Source organism: Ictalurus furcatus, chromosome 20 (assembly GCF_023375685.1).
Source record: "Ictalurus furcatus strain D&B chromosome 20, Billie_1.0, whole genome shotgun sequence".
Classification (NCBI taxonomy): Eukaryota; Metazoa; Chordata; class Actinopteri; order Siluriformes; family Ictaluridae; genus Ictalurus; species Ictalurus furcatus.
Genome location: NC_071274.1, coordinates 11,018,445 through 11,032,241, shown reverse-complemented (window position 1 = coordinate 11,032,241; position 13,797 = coordinate 11,018,445). Strand labels below are relative to the sequence as shown.

Sequence of the window (13,797 nt, the reverse complement as noted above, 5' to 3'; positions counted from 1 at the left end):
CCAGAATGCATTCATAGTGACCGAAGTGCAAGCTTTGAGAGCAAGTTTATAAGTGAGCTTCTTAGAGTCTCTGGGGCAGGCAAATCACACACCACTCTCTATCACCCTATGGGTAATGGAAGTGTGCAACGTCTTAACAGAACTCTTGGCAACATGATCCGTGCATTGCCATCAGACACTGATATTCCTGTATAATTGCACCACTCATGAGATAACTGGGTATGCGCCTTTTTACCTGATGTTTGGGTGGGTGCCTTGTCTTCCTGTATACATTCTCTTTCGCTCAGTTTTGAATGATCCAGCTGTGATTAGCTATGACAACTTTGTAGAAACTCTCACCAAAAATCTTAAAGTGGCATTTCTAATAGCACAAGACCATGCCACAAATGAGCAAAAGAGACATGCAGCTCTTTACAACCACAAGATGAAAGGGCTTGACATAGATGTAGGTGATCAGGTGCTCCTGGCAAACAAAACTGAGAGTTGTAAGAGAAAAGTTGCTGACAGTTGGGAATCCACAGTTTACACATTTGTAGACAAGAAACCAGCCACTCATTTATATAGAATCCGGAACCCTGCTACGGGCCAAGAGAAGGTGGTTCATCGCAACCTTTTGTAGTTGGTAAACTTTCTGCCTATAAGTGAGGGTGCTGCTCTGTCTCATCCGCGTTCCCCTATGTCTAGCTTTTGCAGCAGTGTACCACTAAGTTTCCCATCAGGGCAGAGGAGGTAGAGTCTCTAATCAGTGTGGCTGATGAGTATGAGCACAGTGACGATGGCCGTAGAGGTGGCATGTGGGTGGCTCATTAATGTCTGGGGGTGAGACATCATCTAAATGTGATGTGGCATGTAGTGGCGGTGAAAATGATTCTCTACCTATTCTAGGGACTGATACAGGTGGCAGAACACTCTGCTGGGTTTCTCAATTGCCTGACATGTGCCGTCAACCCCAATCCGTTTCATCCGGGAATGAGGTAGGTCCCTTGTCTCTTGAGGATTCCGTTGTGTCAAAGACTGCTGCAACAGATGTAGTTCATGATGGTACTGCAGGCCAGCCAGCTTCAGAGGATGCAACATCAGATACCACAATTCTGTTCACTCACTTACAATCACAGTCATCATCTCACTCACCCATAGCTGACACCACTAGTGTGCCACCTAATCCCAGCTCACTTGTGCTTGTGCCAAGTGTGTTACTTCTTCTTTTTTTCTTTTTTTTCCCTTTCCTTTTTTTCTTTTCTTTTCTTTTTTTTTTTTTTTTTTTTTTGCTCAAGTTTTCTGATATTGTGGATGGGTGTAAGGATATTGTGGGGTGTATGTAGACATCTTACTGTCGGAGCTGTGGGAGCCTAGCACTACTCTCTCATCCCCTCATCCTACCTAGGATAATTTTGGATTTGACTCTCCCTTTGTGAGGGATCCTTCCCTATTGTATGTTTTAAGTATGTAAAGGTATCAACATGAATCTAGTATGTATACTCATGCCTTAGTTTAATGAAATTCTGTGGGGGTGGATGTAACAAGTTGAAAACAAGAAAACCAATATTGTAATGAAATCCTTGTGGGTGAATTTCATGAAACTAAGCAGTTTGTAATATTCAGTAATGCTTAGTGGCATTCAAGACCCCCCTAGCGGCCATTAATGTACTGCAGACAGGGTTATTTTGATCCTATTCACTTGCTGTACCACAGCAGAATTGATTGCCACTGCTGTAGGTGTGTGCTCATGCTTTGTCTTTCATATTAAGTGAACAATTTGGAAAATATTTTCTAAGTTGGCCCTTTTTATGCGGAACTGTGTGCATATGTGTGTCAAGTATATTATGTTAAGTTAGGTTAAGTGAATACGTGCATACATACTCAGCAAAAAAAAGAAATGTCCTCTCATATTCAACTGCTTTTATTTCCAGCAAATTTATTAAAATGTGTAAATATTTGTATTAACAAAAATATTCAAAAACTGAGACATAAACTGAATAGGTTTCACAGACATTTGACGAACGGAAATAGAATAATGAGTGCCTGAACGGGGGGTATCGATATCAAAAGTAACAGGCAGTATCTGGTGTGGCCACCAGCTGCTTTAAGTACTACAGTGCATCTCATTCTCATGCACTGCACCAGATTTGTCAGTTCTTACTGTGAAATGTTACCTCACTCTTCCACCAAGGCATTTGCAAGTTCTCGATCACGTCTGGGGGACAGATGGTTACTTGTAATTTTCCACTGCAAGGACGATCAGCTGTCCTTCCTGTCTCCCTGTAGCACTGTCTCAGATGTCTTACATTACATTGCAGTTTATTGCTCTGGCCACATCTTCAGTACTCATGCCTACCTGCAGCAGGCCTATGGCATGTTCACACCTGTTCATGCATACATATTTGCAACCCCAAATCTGAAAAGGTTGGGACAGTTAAAAATTTTGAAGATTCAGTTCACCCTGTACTATATTGAAAACACAATATTAACACATTATTTGATGTTTTACTTTGTGAATTTAATTTATTTTTGAAAATATACACAGGCACAAATCTGATGACTGCAACACACTCCAAAAAAGTTGGAACAGTCGACTGTTTACCACTGTGTAACATCAGCTTTTCTTTTAATAACACTTATTAAACATTTGGGCACTGAAGACACCAGTTTAGCAAGCATAATTTTCCCCCATTCATCCATTATGCATTTCTTCAACTGCGCAACTGTACAGGGCCTTAGTTGCCTTATTTTGCACTTCATAATGTGCCACTGTCATGTATTTTACGTAATGGAGGTTAGGACAGGAGCAAGTGCAGGTTAGGTAGTTTAATACAAAAAGTACAAGTCCAAAGGATCAGGCAAAAATCAATAAACAAAGACAGGCAGAGGTCAGACAAAAGGTCTAAACAAGGGAATGCAAAAAGATGAGGTCAAAAAGAAGAACAAAATCAAAACTAGAAGCAAACAACAAGGTATCAAGTCTAGGTAACTGCAGAAACAAAATGTAACTTAACGTATACTTCACAAAGACTAAGTGTTTGAACAGTCTCTTATATGTGTGGTGTGATTGTGAGTGTAAATTGGATGCAGGAGTGCGTGAGTAGAATGAGGGTGAGTGTTCTGGGAATTGAGGTCCATGGCGGTCATGTTTGTAGGCCACAGTGCAGGATGGGAAATGTGGTCACTGGTTTGCTGTGCTATGACAGAACCCCCCTTCCCCAAGGGTGCTTCTTGCGGCAAGGAGCCGAGGAGCAGACATGAGGCTGGGGCTGGTTCACCGGGGTCATTAGGTGAGATCCAGGATTGGGAAGTTGTGTCGTCAGCTTTAGACGGGGGCTTGACTTGGTGGACCCTCTCGTCGGCCTTTCTTGAGTGTAGAGTGACTTCCTCAGCAGAGCATAGAGGCAGAGCGATGTCCTCAGTGGAGCAGGAAGGCAGAGCGACGTCCTCAGTGGCATGGGAAAATGGAGCGACATCCATATAGAACCCTAGCGTAGTGGCATCTACGGCAGAGTAGGGAAGCAAAGCGGAGCTCTTGGCTGGAGAAACTTCCTCAGCTGAACCGGGTGTCTGAGTGGCATCCTCAGCCATGCAGAGAGTCTGAGCGACATTCTCCATCGACTTTGCAGGCGGAACTTGGCTGGCTGTGTCAGCAGACTCAGGTGTACACAGAGCTTGGTTGGCTGTGTCATCAGTCTCAGGCATGAGGAGAACTTGGTTAGTCATGTCATCAGTCTCGGACATGAGGAGAACTTGGTTGATCATGTTGTGAGTGTCAGGCGTGAGGAGAACTTGGTTGGTCGTGCCATCAGTCTCGGGCGTGAGGAGAACTTTTTTGGTCATGTCGTCAGTCTCAGGCCTGAGCAGAACTTGGTTGTCCGTGTCTGCAGCCTTGGGTGTAAGCAGAACTTTGTTGTCCATGTCAGCAGCCTCGGGCATGAGCAAAACTTGGTTGTCCATGTCAGCAGCCTCGGGTGTGGGCAGAACTTGATTGGTCGTCACGTCGGTTTCAGGCGTGAGCAGAACCTGGTTGGATTGTGATGTCGGTTTCAGACTAGAACTTGGCGTGGAAGGTTACATCAATCTCAGACTGGAACTTGGCGTGGGAGGTCACCTCGTCAATCTCAGACTGGGACGTATCTTGGGACCTCACCTCGTCAACCTTTAGCTGGAACTTGGCATGGGAGGTTGCCTCGTTGACTTCAGACAGGGACTTGGCGTGGGAGGTCGCTTCGTCGACCTTGGACAGAAACTTGGCTTGAGAGGTTGTCTCTTCAACCTCGGACATGAACTTGGCTTGGAAGGCTGTCTCTTCGACCTCGGCCTGGAACTTGGCTTGAGAGGTCGTCTCTTCAAGCTCGGACAGGAACTTGGCTTAAGAGGCTGTCTCTTCAACCTCAGACAGGAACTTGGCTTGAAGGGCCGTTTCTTTTACCTCATACAGAAACTTGGATTGGGAGGCCATCTCTTTGACCTTGGACAGGAACTTGGCTTGATAGGTCGCCTCTTCGACCTCAGACAGGAACTTGGCTTGAGAGGTCATCTCTTTGACCTCGGACAGGAACTTGACTTTATGCTGGAGCTCTGGAGATGAGACAACCTTATGGGTCTTGTGCTGGGGCTCTGGGGAGAACGTCGCCATGTTGACCTCCAACTGAGGCTCTGGAGCTGAGACTTCCTCGTGGGTCTCACGTTGGAGCTCTGGAGAGGAGGTGGCCATGTTGACCTTCGACTGGAGCTCGGCAGGTGAGACCACCTCGTGGATCTCAGGTTGGAGCTCTGGGAATGAAGTTACCACGTTGACCTCTAGCTGGTGCTCTGCGGGTGAGACCACCTCGTTGGTCTCAGGTTGGAGCTCTGGAGATGAGGTCATTACGTTGACCTCCGGCTGAAGCTCGACCAATTAGACCACTTCGTGGGTCTCAGACTGGAGCTCTGGGGAGGAGGTCATCTTGTAGTAGGTGGTGAATGGCCTCGCAGGTTCATTCATGAGACTGGCCCTCCCCAAAAACTCATCCAGGTTAGGGTGTACTCTGGACTCCCAAACACCTTTATCAATAGTCCCACAAACTGAGTTACATCGTGAAGACCCTTGGATTCTGTATGGGCCAGACGCTCCGCCCACTGGCGAGCTTGGCCAACGAGTCAGAAGAGTATGAACCCTAGCCACTGCCTCTGGTCAGGCTTGGGTTGTGCCAGGCTCAAAAAATACAATTGGCAGTCGAAAAGAAAATACTCAAGGTAGCCAAAAAATCAACTGTATGGCTCTGGGGGAACCATGGCAATCCATTGAGGAAGCCTGATAGAGTTGAGTCTTGGTTGGGTGTTCCTTATTACCTTGGCATGATGTATCCTACAATTTCCAGCTGCTTCCATGGTATAGGTGAAGTATTCTGTCACGTATTTTACGTAATGGAGGTTGGGATGGGAGCAAGTGCAGGTTAGGTAGTTTAATACAAGAAGTACAAGTCCAAAGGATCAGGCAGAAATCAGTAAACAAAGACAGGCAGAGGTCAGGCGATCAGGCAAACAGTCCAAACAAGGCAAGGCAAAAAGACGATGTCAAAAACAAGAACAAAGTCAAAACCAGAATCAACAAACAAGGTATCACGGCTTGGTAACGCCAGAAACAAAATGTAACTTAACGTATACTTTGCAAAGACTAAGTGTTTGAACAGTCTCTTATGTGTGGTGTGATTGTGAGTGTAAATTGGATGGAGAAGTGCGTGATTAGAATGAGGGTGAGTGTTCTGGGAATTGCGGTCCATGGCGGCCATGTTTGTAGGCCGCAGTGCAGGGTGGGAAATGTAGTCACTGGTTTGCTGTGATATGACAGCCACACATTCTCAATCGGAGACAGGTCAGGACTGCAAGCAGGCCATGCTAACAAACGCAATCTCTGCTTACGCAACCATGCGCTTAAAATCCTAGCAGACTGTGGTTTGGCATTGTCCCTGGAAAAGACGACGTCTGGATGGCAGCATATGTTGCTCCAAAATGTGTACATGACACACCCCCATACCATGACAGACGATTGATTTGGGACCTGATGCTGATAACAGCTTGGATGGTCCTTTTCCTCTTTGGCCCAGAAAACACAATGGTTGTTTTGTCCAAATACTATTTGAAATGTTTACTCGTTGGTCCACAAAACACGATTCCACTGTGCTACAGTCCATCTCAGAGGAGTCCAAAGAAGTCAGCGGTGCTTCTGGAGAGTGTTGCTGTATGGCTTCTGCTGTGCATAGTAAAGCCTTAACTTGCATCTGTGGATGCAGCGGCGAATTATGTTAACAGACTAAGGTTTACCAAAGTATTCCCGAGCCCATGTCAGGATATCCATTACAGACTCATGACTCTGTTTAAGACAGTAATGTCTGAGGGGTTGGAGATCATGCGCATTCAAAAGTGGTTTTCAGCCTAGTCCTTTACGCACCGAGATTTGACTGGATTCCTTGAATCTTCTAATTATATTGTGCACTGTAGAAGGTGACATGCCCAAAATCCTACTGATTTGTTTTTCGGGAATGTTGTCCTCAAAGTGTTGGATTATTCATGGTCATATCTGTTGGCAAATTGGTGAGCCTCGACCCATCCTTGCTCTTGAAGGACTAGGCCTTTTTGGAGGCTGCTTATAGACTATGATTAGGTGATTGCCTCACCTGTTTCACATCACCTTCTTATTTCAACTTGTCACATCGCTATTAGTCCTAAATTGCTCCTGTCCTAACATTTTTGGAATGTGTTACATGCATGAATTTCACAATAAATATTTATCTTCAAAAACTATACAGTTGATTAGGTAAAACATCAAATACCTTGTCTTTATACGTGTTTTGTTTAAATACAAGTCAAAGTACATTTACAAATCAGTCCTTTTTGTTTTTATTAGCATTTTCCATACTGTCCCAACTTGTTCTGAATTTTTGTTTGTTGGTTTTAGTTCTTTCAATGAATGTCTGCAGTATTTTTGCCCTGAATGCTCATACTACCCTGTTCAAAATTGCAGGTATGTTTATATTATGTTATATTTGTCACGTATCGAAGTTGAGCCAGAAGCAAGTGCAGATAATGACATTTATTGAAACAAACATACTATGAAACAAAGACACTAAGACAACTTGGAATAACACCGTGGCATGACACAAAACACCGAGACACGAACGACAAGAGTCTAGGACAACGAAAGACAAGCAAACAGTGCAGACAAGGACTATACACACACACACACACACACACACACACACACACACACACACACACACACACACAGGTGTGTGCAGGTGGTCATGTGACAGCTAGTGCAGTGCAGTGGCTGATGGGAAGTGGAGTCCAGAGTTTCTTGATACATGACAGAACCCTCCCCCAAGGGCGCTACTCCCGGAGCGCCCAAAATTATACGTCCTCCATCTGGTGGTCCTGGCCCCCTGGGCAAAATGTCTCCAGCAAAACCAGGAGGCCGAGCGGCTTCCACAACGGCACAGGGAGGCAGAGATACTTCCTCGGCAGAACATGAAAGCGGGGCGACGTCCTTGCCAGAACATGAAAGCGGGGCGACGTCCACGGCAGAGCATGAAAGCGGGGTGACTTCCTCCACGGGACAGGAGAGGGGAGCGAGGTTCTCTGCGAGGCTCCAGGGGGGAGCGAGGTTCTCCGCGAGGCCAGGGAGAGGAGCGAGGTTCTCCGTGAGGCCCAAGGGAGGAACGATGCTCTCCGCGGAGCACGAGGGGGGAACGATGTCCTCCGTGGAGCAGGAAGGGGGAGCGACATACTGAGAGAAGCAAAGGAAAGGAGCGACGTCTTTAGCGGAACATGGAGGCAGAGTGACGTCCTCAGTGAAGCAGGATGGCAGAGAGACGACCTCAGCCGAGCAGGATGGCAGAGCGACGACCTCAGCCGAGCAGGAAGGCAGGGCGACGACCTCAGCCGAGCAGGAAGGCAGGGCGACGACCTCAGCCGAGCAGGAAGGCAGGGCGACGACCTCAGCCGAGCAGGAAGGCAGGGCGACGTCCCCAGCCGAGCAGGAAGGCAGGGCGACGTCCCCAGCCGAGCAGGAAGGCAGGGCGACGTCCCCAGCCGAGCAGGAAGGCAGGGCGACGTCCACAGCCGAGCAGGAAGGCAGGGCGACGTCCACAGCCGAGCAGGAAGGCAGGGCGACGTCCACAGCCGAGCAGGAAGGCAGAGCGACGTCCACAGCCGAGCAGGAAGGCAGAGCGACGTCCTCAGCCGAACAGGAAGGCAGAGCGACGTCCTCAGCCGAACAGGAAGGCAGAGCGACCTTGAGGTAGCTGAACAGTGGGGAATTCTTGAGTCCGGTAGGAGATGGAGCGACGTCTCTCACGGAACATGGAGGCAGAGTGACGTCCTCCACTGAACATGAAGGTTGAACAAGAGCCATAATAGGGGAGGGAGGGTGGGAGTTGGTCTCAGCCCCGACCACAGATTCCCCCTCCTGTCGGCGTGGCATGGCGTAGTCCTTTATGAACGCCGGGTGTGGCCTGGTGCATGGTCTGTCCGGCTGCGGCAGTCCTAGCATGCGGTTATTCTGAGCGAGTAGTTCATCTGTCCTTCTTCCCTGCTCCAATAGTCCTCTATACCACTCCTCATATGCTGCAAACCAGGCGTCCATCTTGGTGATCTGCTGCTTCTGATAAAGGGTCTTTCGTTCTGTCACGAATCGAGGTTGAGCCAGAAGCAAGTGCAGATAATGACATTTATTGAAACAAACGTACTATGAAACAAAGACACTAAGACAACTTGGAATAACACCGTGGCATGACACAAAACACCGAGACACGAACGACAAGAGTCTAGGACAACGAAAGACAAGCAAACAGTGCAGACAAGGACTATATATATATATATATATATATATATATATACACACACACACACACACACACACACACACACACACACGAGTGCTCATTAACAAAACGTGAGTCAGGTGCAGGTGGTCAAGTGACAGCTAGTGCAGTGCAGTGGCTGATGGGAAGTGGAGTCCAGAGTTTCTTGATACATGACAATATTTTTGTATATGCCAAGCATTAGTTAAGCCAATTGTGCTTGTATATCTGCATTTTTTTGCCCTGAACGCTCATACTACCCTGTTCAAAATTGCAGATTGCAGAAATAAATTGGTGAACACTGTCCAGCGTGTGTGTGTGTTACCTCATTCGTTACATTAGCACTTCAGCACTTTGACGTGTATGTTGGGTCCAGTAATGTTATGAGCCGTTACTGTGTACACGGCTCATAATCCGTTGGTATTTTTACATAGGATGTATAACTAGAACCAATGGCTGATGCGTTGTGCTCTTCTTGTACAAGATTACCGGCTTGAGATTAAACATACACCACCTGGCAAAAATTATGAAATCACCACACAGAGGATGCTCACCCGGATTTTTTTACTTCACAGTAAATAAACAAATCACAGATCTGACGCAAAAGTATTTTTGTTTAATAGCTGAACATTCTGGCTTTGTGAAACATACTTCAAACAAATTGAATGAAATTATTTTAATTAATGGAATATTTTTTCCCAGATCAAGTAGATGAAAAAATTATAGAATCACTCAATGTTGAGGAAAAAATTATGGAATCACAGAGGTCAAAGAAAACAAATCAAAGAGGTTTTAGAAAAAGTGATGGGATGCCCATGCAGCATGATGAACAAATTGGCAAGCTAATCTTTGCCATGATGCATCCACAACGTTTGGCAATTATCAAGTGTCAGGCACACAAAAAAGACAATGACTTCATCATTAAGGGTAACAATGCTGCGGATCTACAGATGTGGCCTTGAACAATGTATGTTTTTTTCTACGCGGTTTCATGCGATTTGTCACGTGTGATCATGTGGCACCCTGCAGGCAGGCTACTTAGAATTTAAATTCATTTGTTTTGCTTCACACAATATCCACCAGGTGGTGCATGGAACAAGCTGAACACATAGTCCACTAAAAAAAATGGAATGTGTGGTTAGATTCAAGAAAAAATATTACGTAAGGTTCATATTAAAATATTACGTTTCTTGGTACATGGTACCATGCCACCGTTATTAAGAAAGTACCTGGGATTTGAAAATAGTGGCATGGAGCCAAGATGTATTCAAATAAAAAAAAGGAAAAATCTCCATATGAGATGTTTCAGAATGATATAAAAACTTGTATCAAAAGCTCTTATGTCAGTTGATCTGCAGACCAGCTCAGACTTTTTGACATCAAAAACCCAAGAACCTTAGAGTGCTTTTTGAAGAAGATTCTTCCATACTAATAGAAGTAGCAGGATGAATTCTGTGTATAGAGGTATACTTTCTGTTCAGATTCAGTCAAATGCTGCAAAACTGATAGGACAGTGCTTCACAGTACAGATGGATAATGATCCAAAACATACCGTGAAAGCAACCCAAGAGCTTCTTAAGGCAAAAAAATTAAATGTTCTTAAATGTCAAATGACCTCCAACCAATTGAGCATGCTTTTCACTTACTAAAGACAAAAATGAAGGCAGAAAGTCCCACAAACAAGCAGCAACTGAAGGTAGTTGCAGTAAAGGCCTGGCAAAGCATCTCAAGGGAGGAAACTCAGTATTTGGTGATGTCCATGGATTCCAAACTTCAGGCAGTCATTAACTGCAAAGGATTTGCATCCAAGTATTAAAAATAATCCTACTAATTAAAATTGTTAGTTTGTCCAATTACTTTTGAGGCTGTGATAATGGAGGGACTCATTAAAAGAAAATAGCTGAAATTCCGAATCAGTTAATGCAATATTTTTGTTAAACTCCTCGAGTTAAAGCTGAACGTCTACACTTAAATCTCATCTTGATTGCTTTATTTCAAAAACACGTTGGTGTTGTACAGAGTCAAAATTACAAAAATTGTGTCACTGTCCAAATACTTATGGCAGTATGCTTGATCTCACTGACTATGGACAATGGAGATTATTGTATTATCCCAAAGAAAGCAATTTAGTGCTTAGATCCAACTGTCTCTGATATGTTACAGAGCTTTTAGCCTTTTTGGGTACTTATATGCCTAAGTGTGGGATGTAACAGCTGAAAACGCAGCTAAACCCAGGAGCCATTGTGTTCATTTGCTTCTGTCCTGAAACATTCTCCCACTGCTCCCAGTGCTCTAGAGAACTTTGGGAGATGAAAATGGCTTCTCAATGCCTCTGAAAATGTTATTCTTTAAATTAAACCAAGAATACCTGAGAATTGGAAAATTTCACATTCAGATTAGACTGTATAGTGAAAATCACAGTTTACAATTCTCTCTGTGCCTCCAAATTTTTGTTTTTGTTTAAATTCTATCAAGTCTGAAAGACAGAAGAGTTGAGAAACAAAAAAATTAAACTATGATGGGACAGAAATGAGGACAAAAAGAAGATGAAAGATAATGTGAGGAATAAACACACAGACACATGACTGAAAACAATACCTTCAGCATCTTCTCAATTAGATGAATGGATGGATTAATAGATCAGTGCCACATCAGTGAGGGACCAGAAAAAGTGAAAAGAGAGAAAAATCAGAGAGATTGTGAAAAAGATGGCTGTTAATGACCTACATGGATGTGTGTGTGTGTGTGTGTGTGTGTGTTTATGTGTCTGAGTTTGTATGTACATGATCTCCGTATTCCTGCAGGTGTAAGTGTAACTCACTGGCATATTTTCGTGGTTAGAAACAAAAGCACTTGTGCTGGTATGGGTGATACAGCGCAGTAGAGCAAATGACTTTTGAGATCTGCCAAAGCAGTAGTATTTTCCAATACCTATTAAGACTTGCTTTCAGCACAGACACAAGGACAAAGCCAAAACTATTTTCCTGACAACAAAAATAGTTTTAAAATTCATGTTTCATTTGTTACAACCCGGTTTTGTTCATGTACAGTATTTATTTCCCCCCTCTTCAACAGAAATAGGCTATTTCAACAAGTAACTAAGTTTTATTCATAACAAATCAGAACTAACAACTCAGTGAAATCAGACATTCATTAACACATACTTATATAATTAGTAAAAGTAAAAGAATGACTAAGACGATTAGTTATCACACCCTCTAAAAATTTTTCATTGAGATAATTAGTTTTCTAAACGAAAACTAATTGTACATTATTAGGAAAATGTGGACATTACTAGAAAGCTGTGCTGCATTTTAAAGGGAATAAAAGGAAGGATAAAAGGATATGATTACATACAGCAGCTGTACACCTAAGCACACAACTTGCACTAAGTGCTTGTACATTAGTTTTTGCATTTGTATGACTATTAAGGGCAGATGGCATATGTTAGGAGGTAAAGCACAAAAATACAACTTTACAGTTTACTAATTCGGTTTAAACATGAAATATTTCAAAAGCCAACTGAAAACTTTGTAGAAGAACAAATAAATATGATCTATAGCTTCTGCAACATTTAGAAAATTAGCATTTTAGTAAAATGAATTTTACAAAAACATTTTAAAAGAATTTTATTTACTTAACTGGCCATTAACTGTCAATTAGTTATATACCCAAATGCAATTAGCTGCACTTCCAATATTCCATTCCTTTTTTGCTTGGATCCTTATAAAAGCATATGCTTGAGGGAGATAAATGCACTTTGCACATTGCCTTGAACTTAAATTGTGTGTTTAGACTCATATGCCAGTTTTGTACAATTTCACCTGAAATTTGTCTACACCTCTCTTTGTTTCAAAGCAACATAACTGACTGCAATATCCATTACAAGCTAAAAGTATTTGCAAAGAAGGATTTGCACATAAATAATGAAATATACAGAACAAATGTTGCTCTGTTAGTGCCAAAGCTTTGTTAAACCGTGAAGTAGATGCTAGGTTGTTGTATTAGATAGTATATTGGGATAATCTTGGCTTTGTAGCCAGTGATGTTTTATTAAATCCTGTATTGTTGCTGAACTGAAGAGCAGATGCTCATATTCAGAACAGTTCTCTAACCTGCACCTAAAAATAATGTCTATTTTGCTCTCACACACAGCACCCACACAAACACACAAACATATGCACATACACAAGGACTGAAATCTATAGAGGTACAACAATTTGAGTTTTTGTAATTCATGTTATAATGCAAGCCTATTAATACAATAATATTCAAATATATTTGCGTGTGTGTGTGTGTGTGTGTGTGTGTGTGTGTGTGTGTGTGTGTGTGTGTGTGTTGGTCTCTGCAATTAATTACCTGTAATGTACACTCCATTCAGCCAGGAAACCGTGGATGGAGTGATAAAGGGGGGAGTGAGAGAAGGTGGGGATGAGGTTGGAGGAGTATGTGAGGAGGAGTGGCGAGGAAACAGGTCAGAAAAAAGGGAGTTAGAGATAGTAGTGGTGTGGACAAGTGATGAGAGAGAGTTTGAAGGAGAGAAAGAAGAAGAGGGAGAGGTGGAAAGAGAGAGAGAGGAAGAGGGAGAGGTAGAAGAAACCAGAAAAGATGAGGGAAAGGAGGAAGGGGAGAGAAAAGAAGAGGTAGATAGTGGAGTAGAAGAAAAAGAAATGGTGGATGAAGGGAGCGAGGATGAAGGTGGAAGTAAGGGAGACTCATTAGAGGCTTGGATAGGGGACTGAGGAGGAGAGGAAGAAGGTGAAAAAGTGTGAAGGAGAGATGAAAAAAGAGAATGAGATGGTGAGGTAGAGGTAAAGAAAGGGGGGAACATCATTTTGGAATCCTCCAGGTCTTAGGAGATGCACAGATAATAAAGTAAGAGGTGTGAGTAGGGGATGGATTGATAGGTTGAGTGATATAGAAGAGGAAACAGTCAAGAAAAATGAGAAAAAAGTAAACAATCAGGGGCCAT

The 13,797-nt window shown here is 43.5% G+C and overlaps 1 protein-coding gene across 2 annotated transcripts in view; it reads right to left on the bottom strand.

Moving 5' to 3' along the window:
* cadm3 (cell adhesion molecule 3) overlaps positions 1-13,797 on the bottom strand; it is a 230,423-nt gene that overhangs the window by 29,409 nt on the left and 187,217 nt on the right. The window contains exon 9 of one of the 2 annotated variants that reach the window (XM_053651420.1): positions 11,935-13,676. The exons of the other annotated variant lie outside the window; for it this stretch is intronic. Coding sequence (XP_053507395.1) covers positions 13,177-13,676 — 500 coding nt within the window. The 3' untranslated portion in view covers positions 11,935-13,176. Of the gene's footprint in view, positions 1-11,934; positions 13,677-13,797 lie in introns of those variants that run through there. 2 annotated transcript variants of the gene reach the window in all.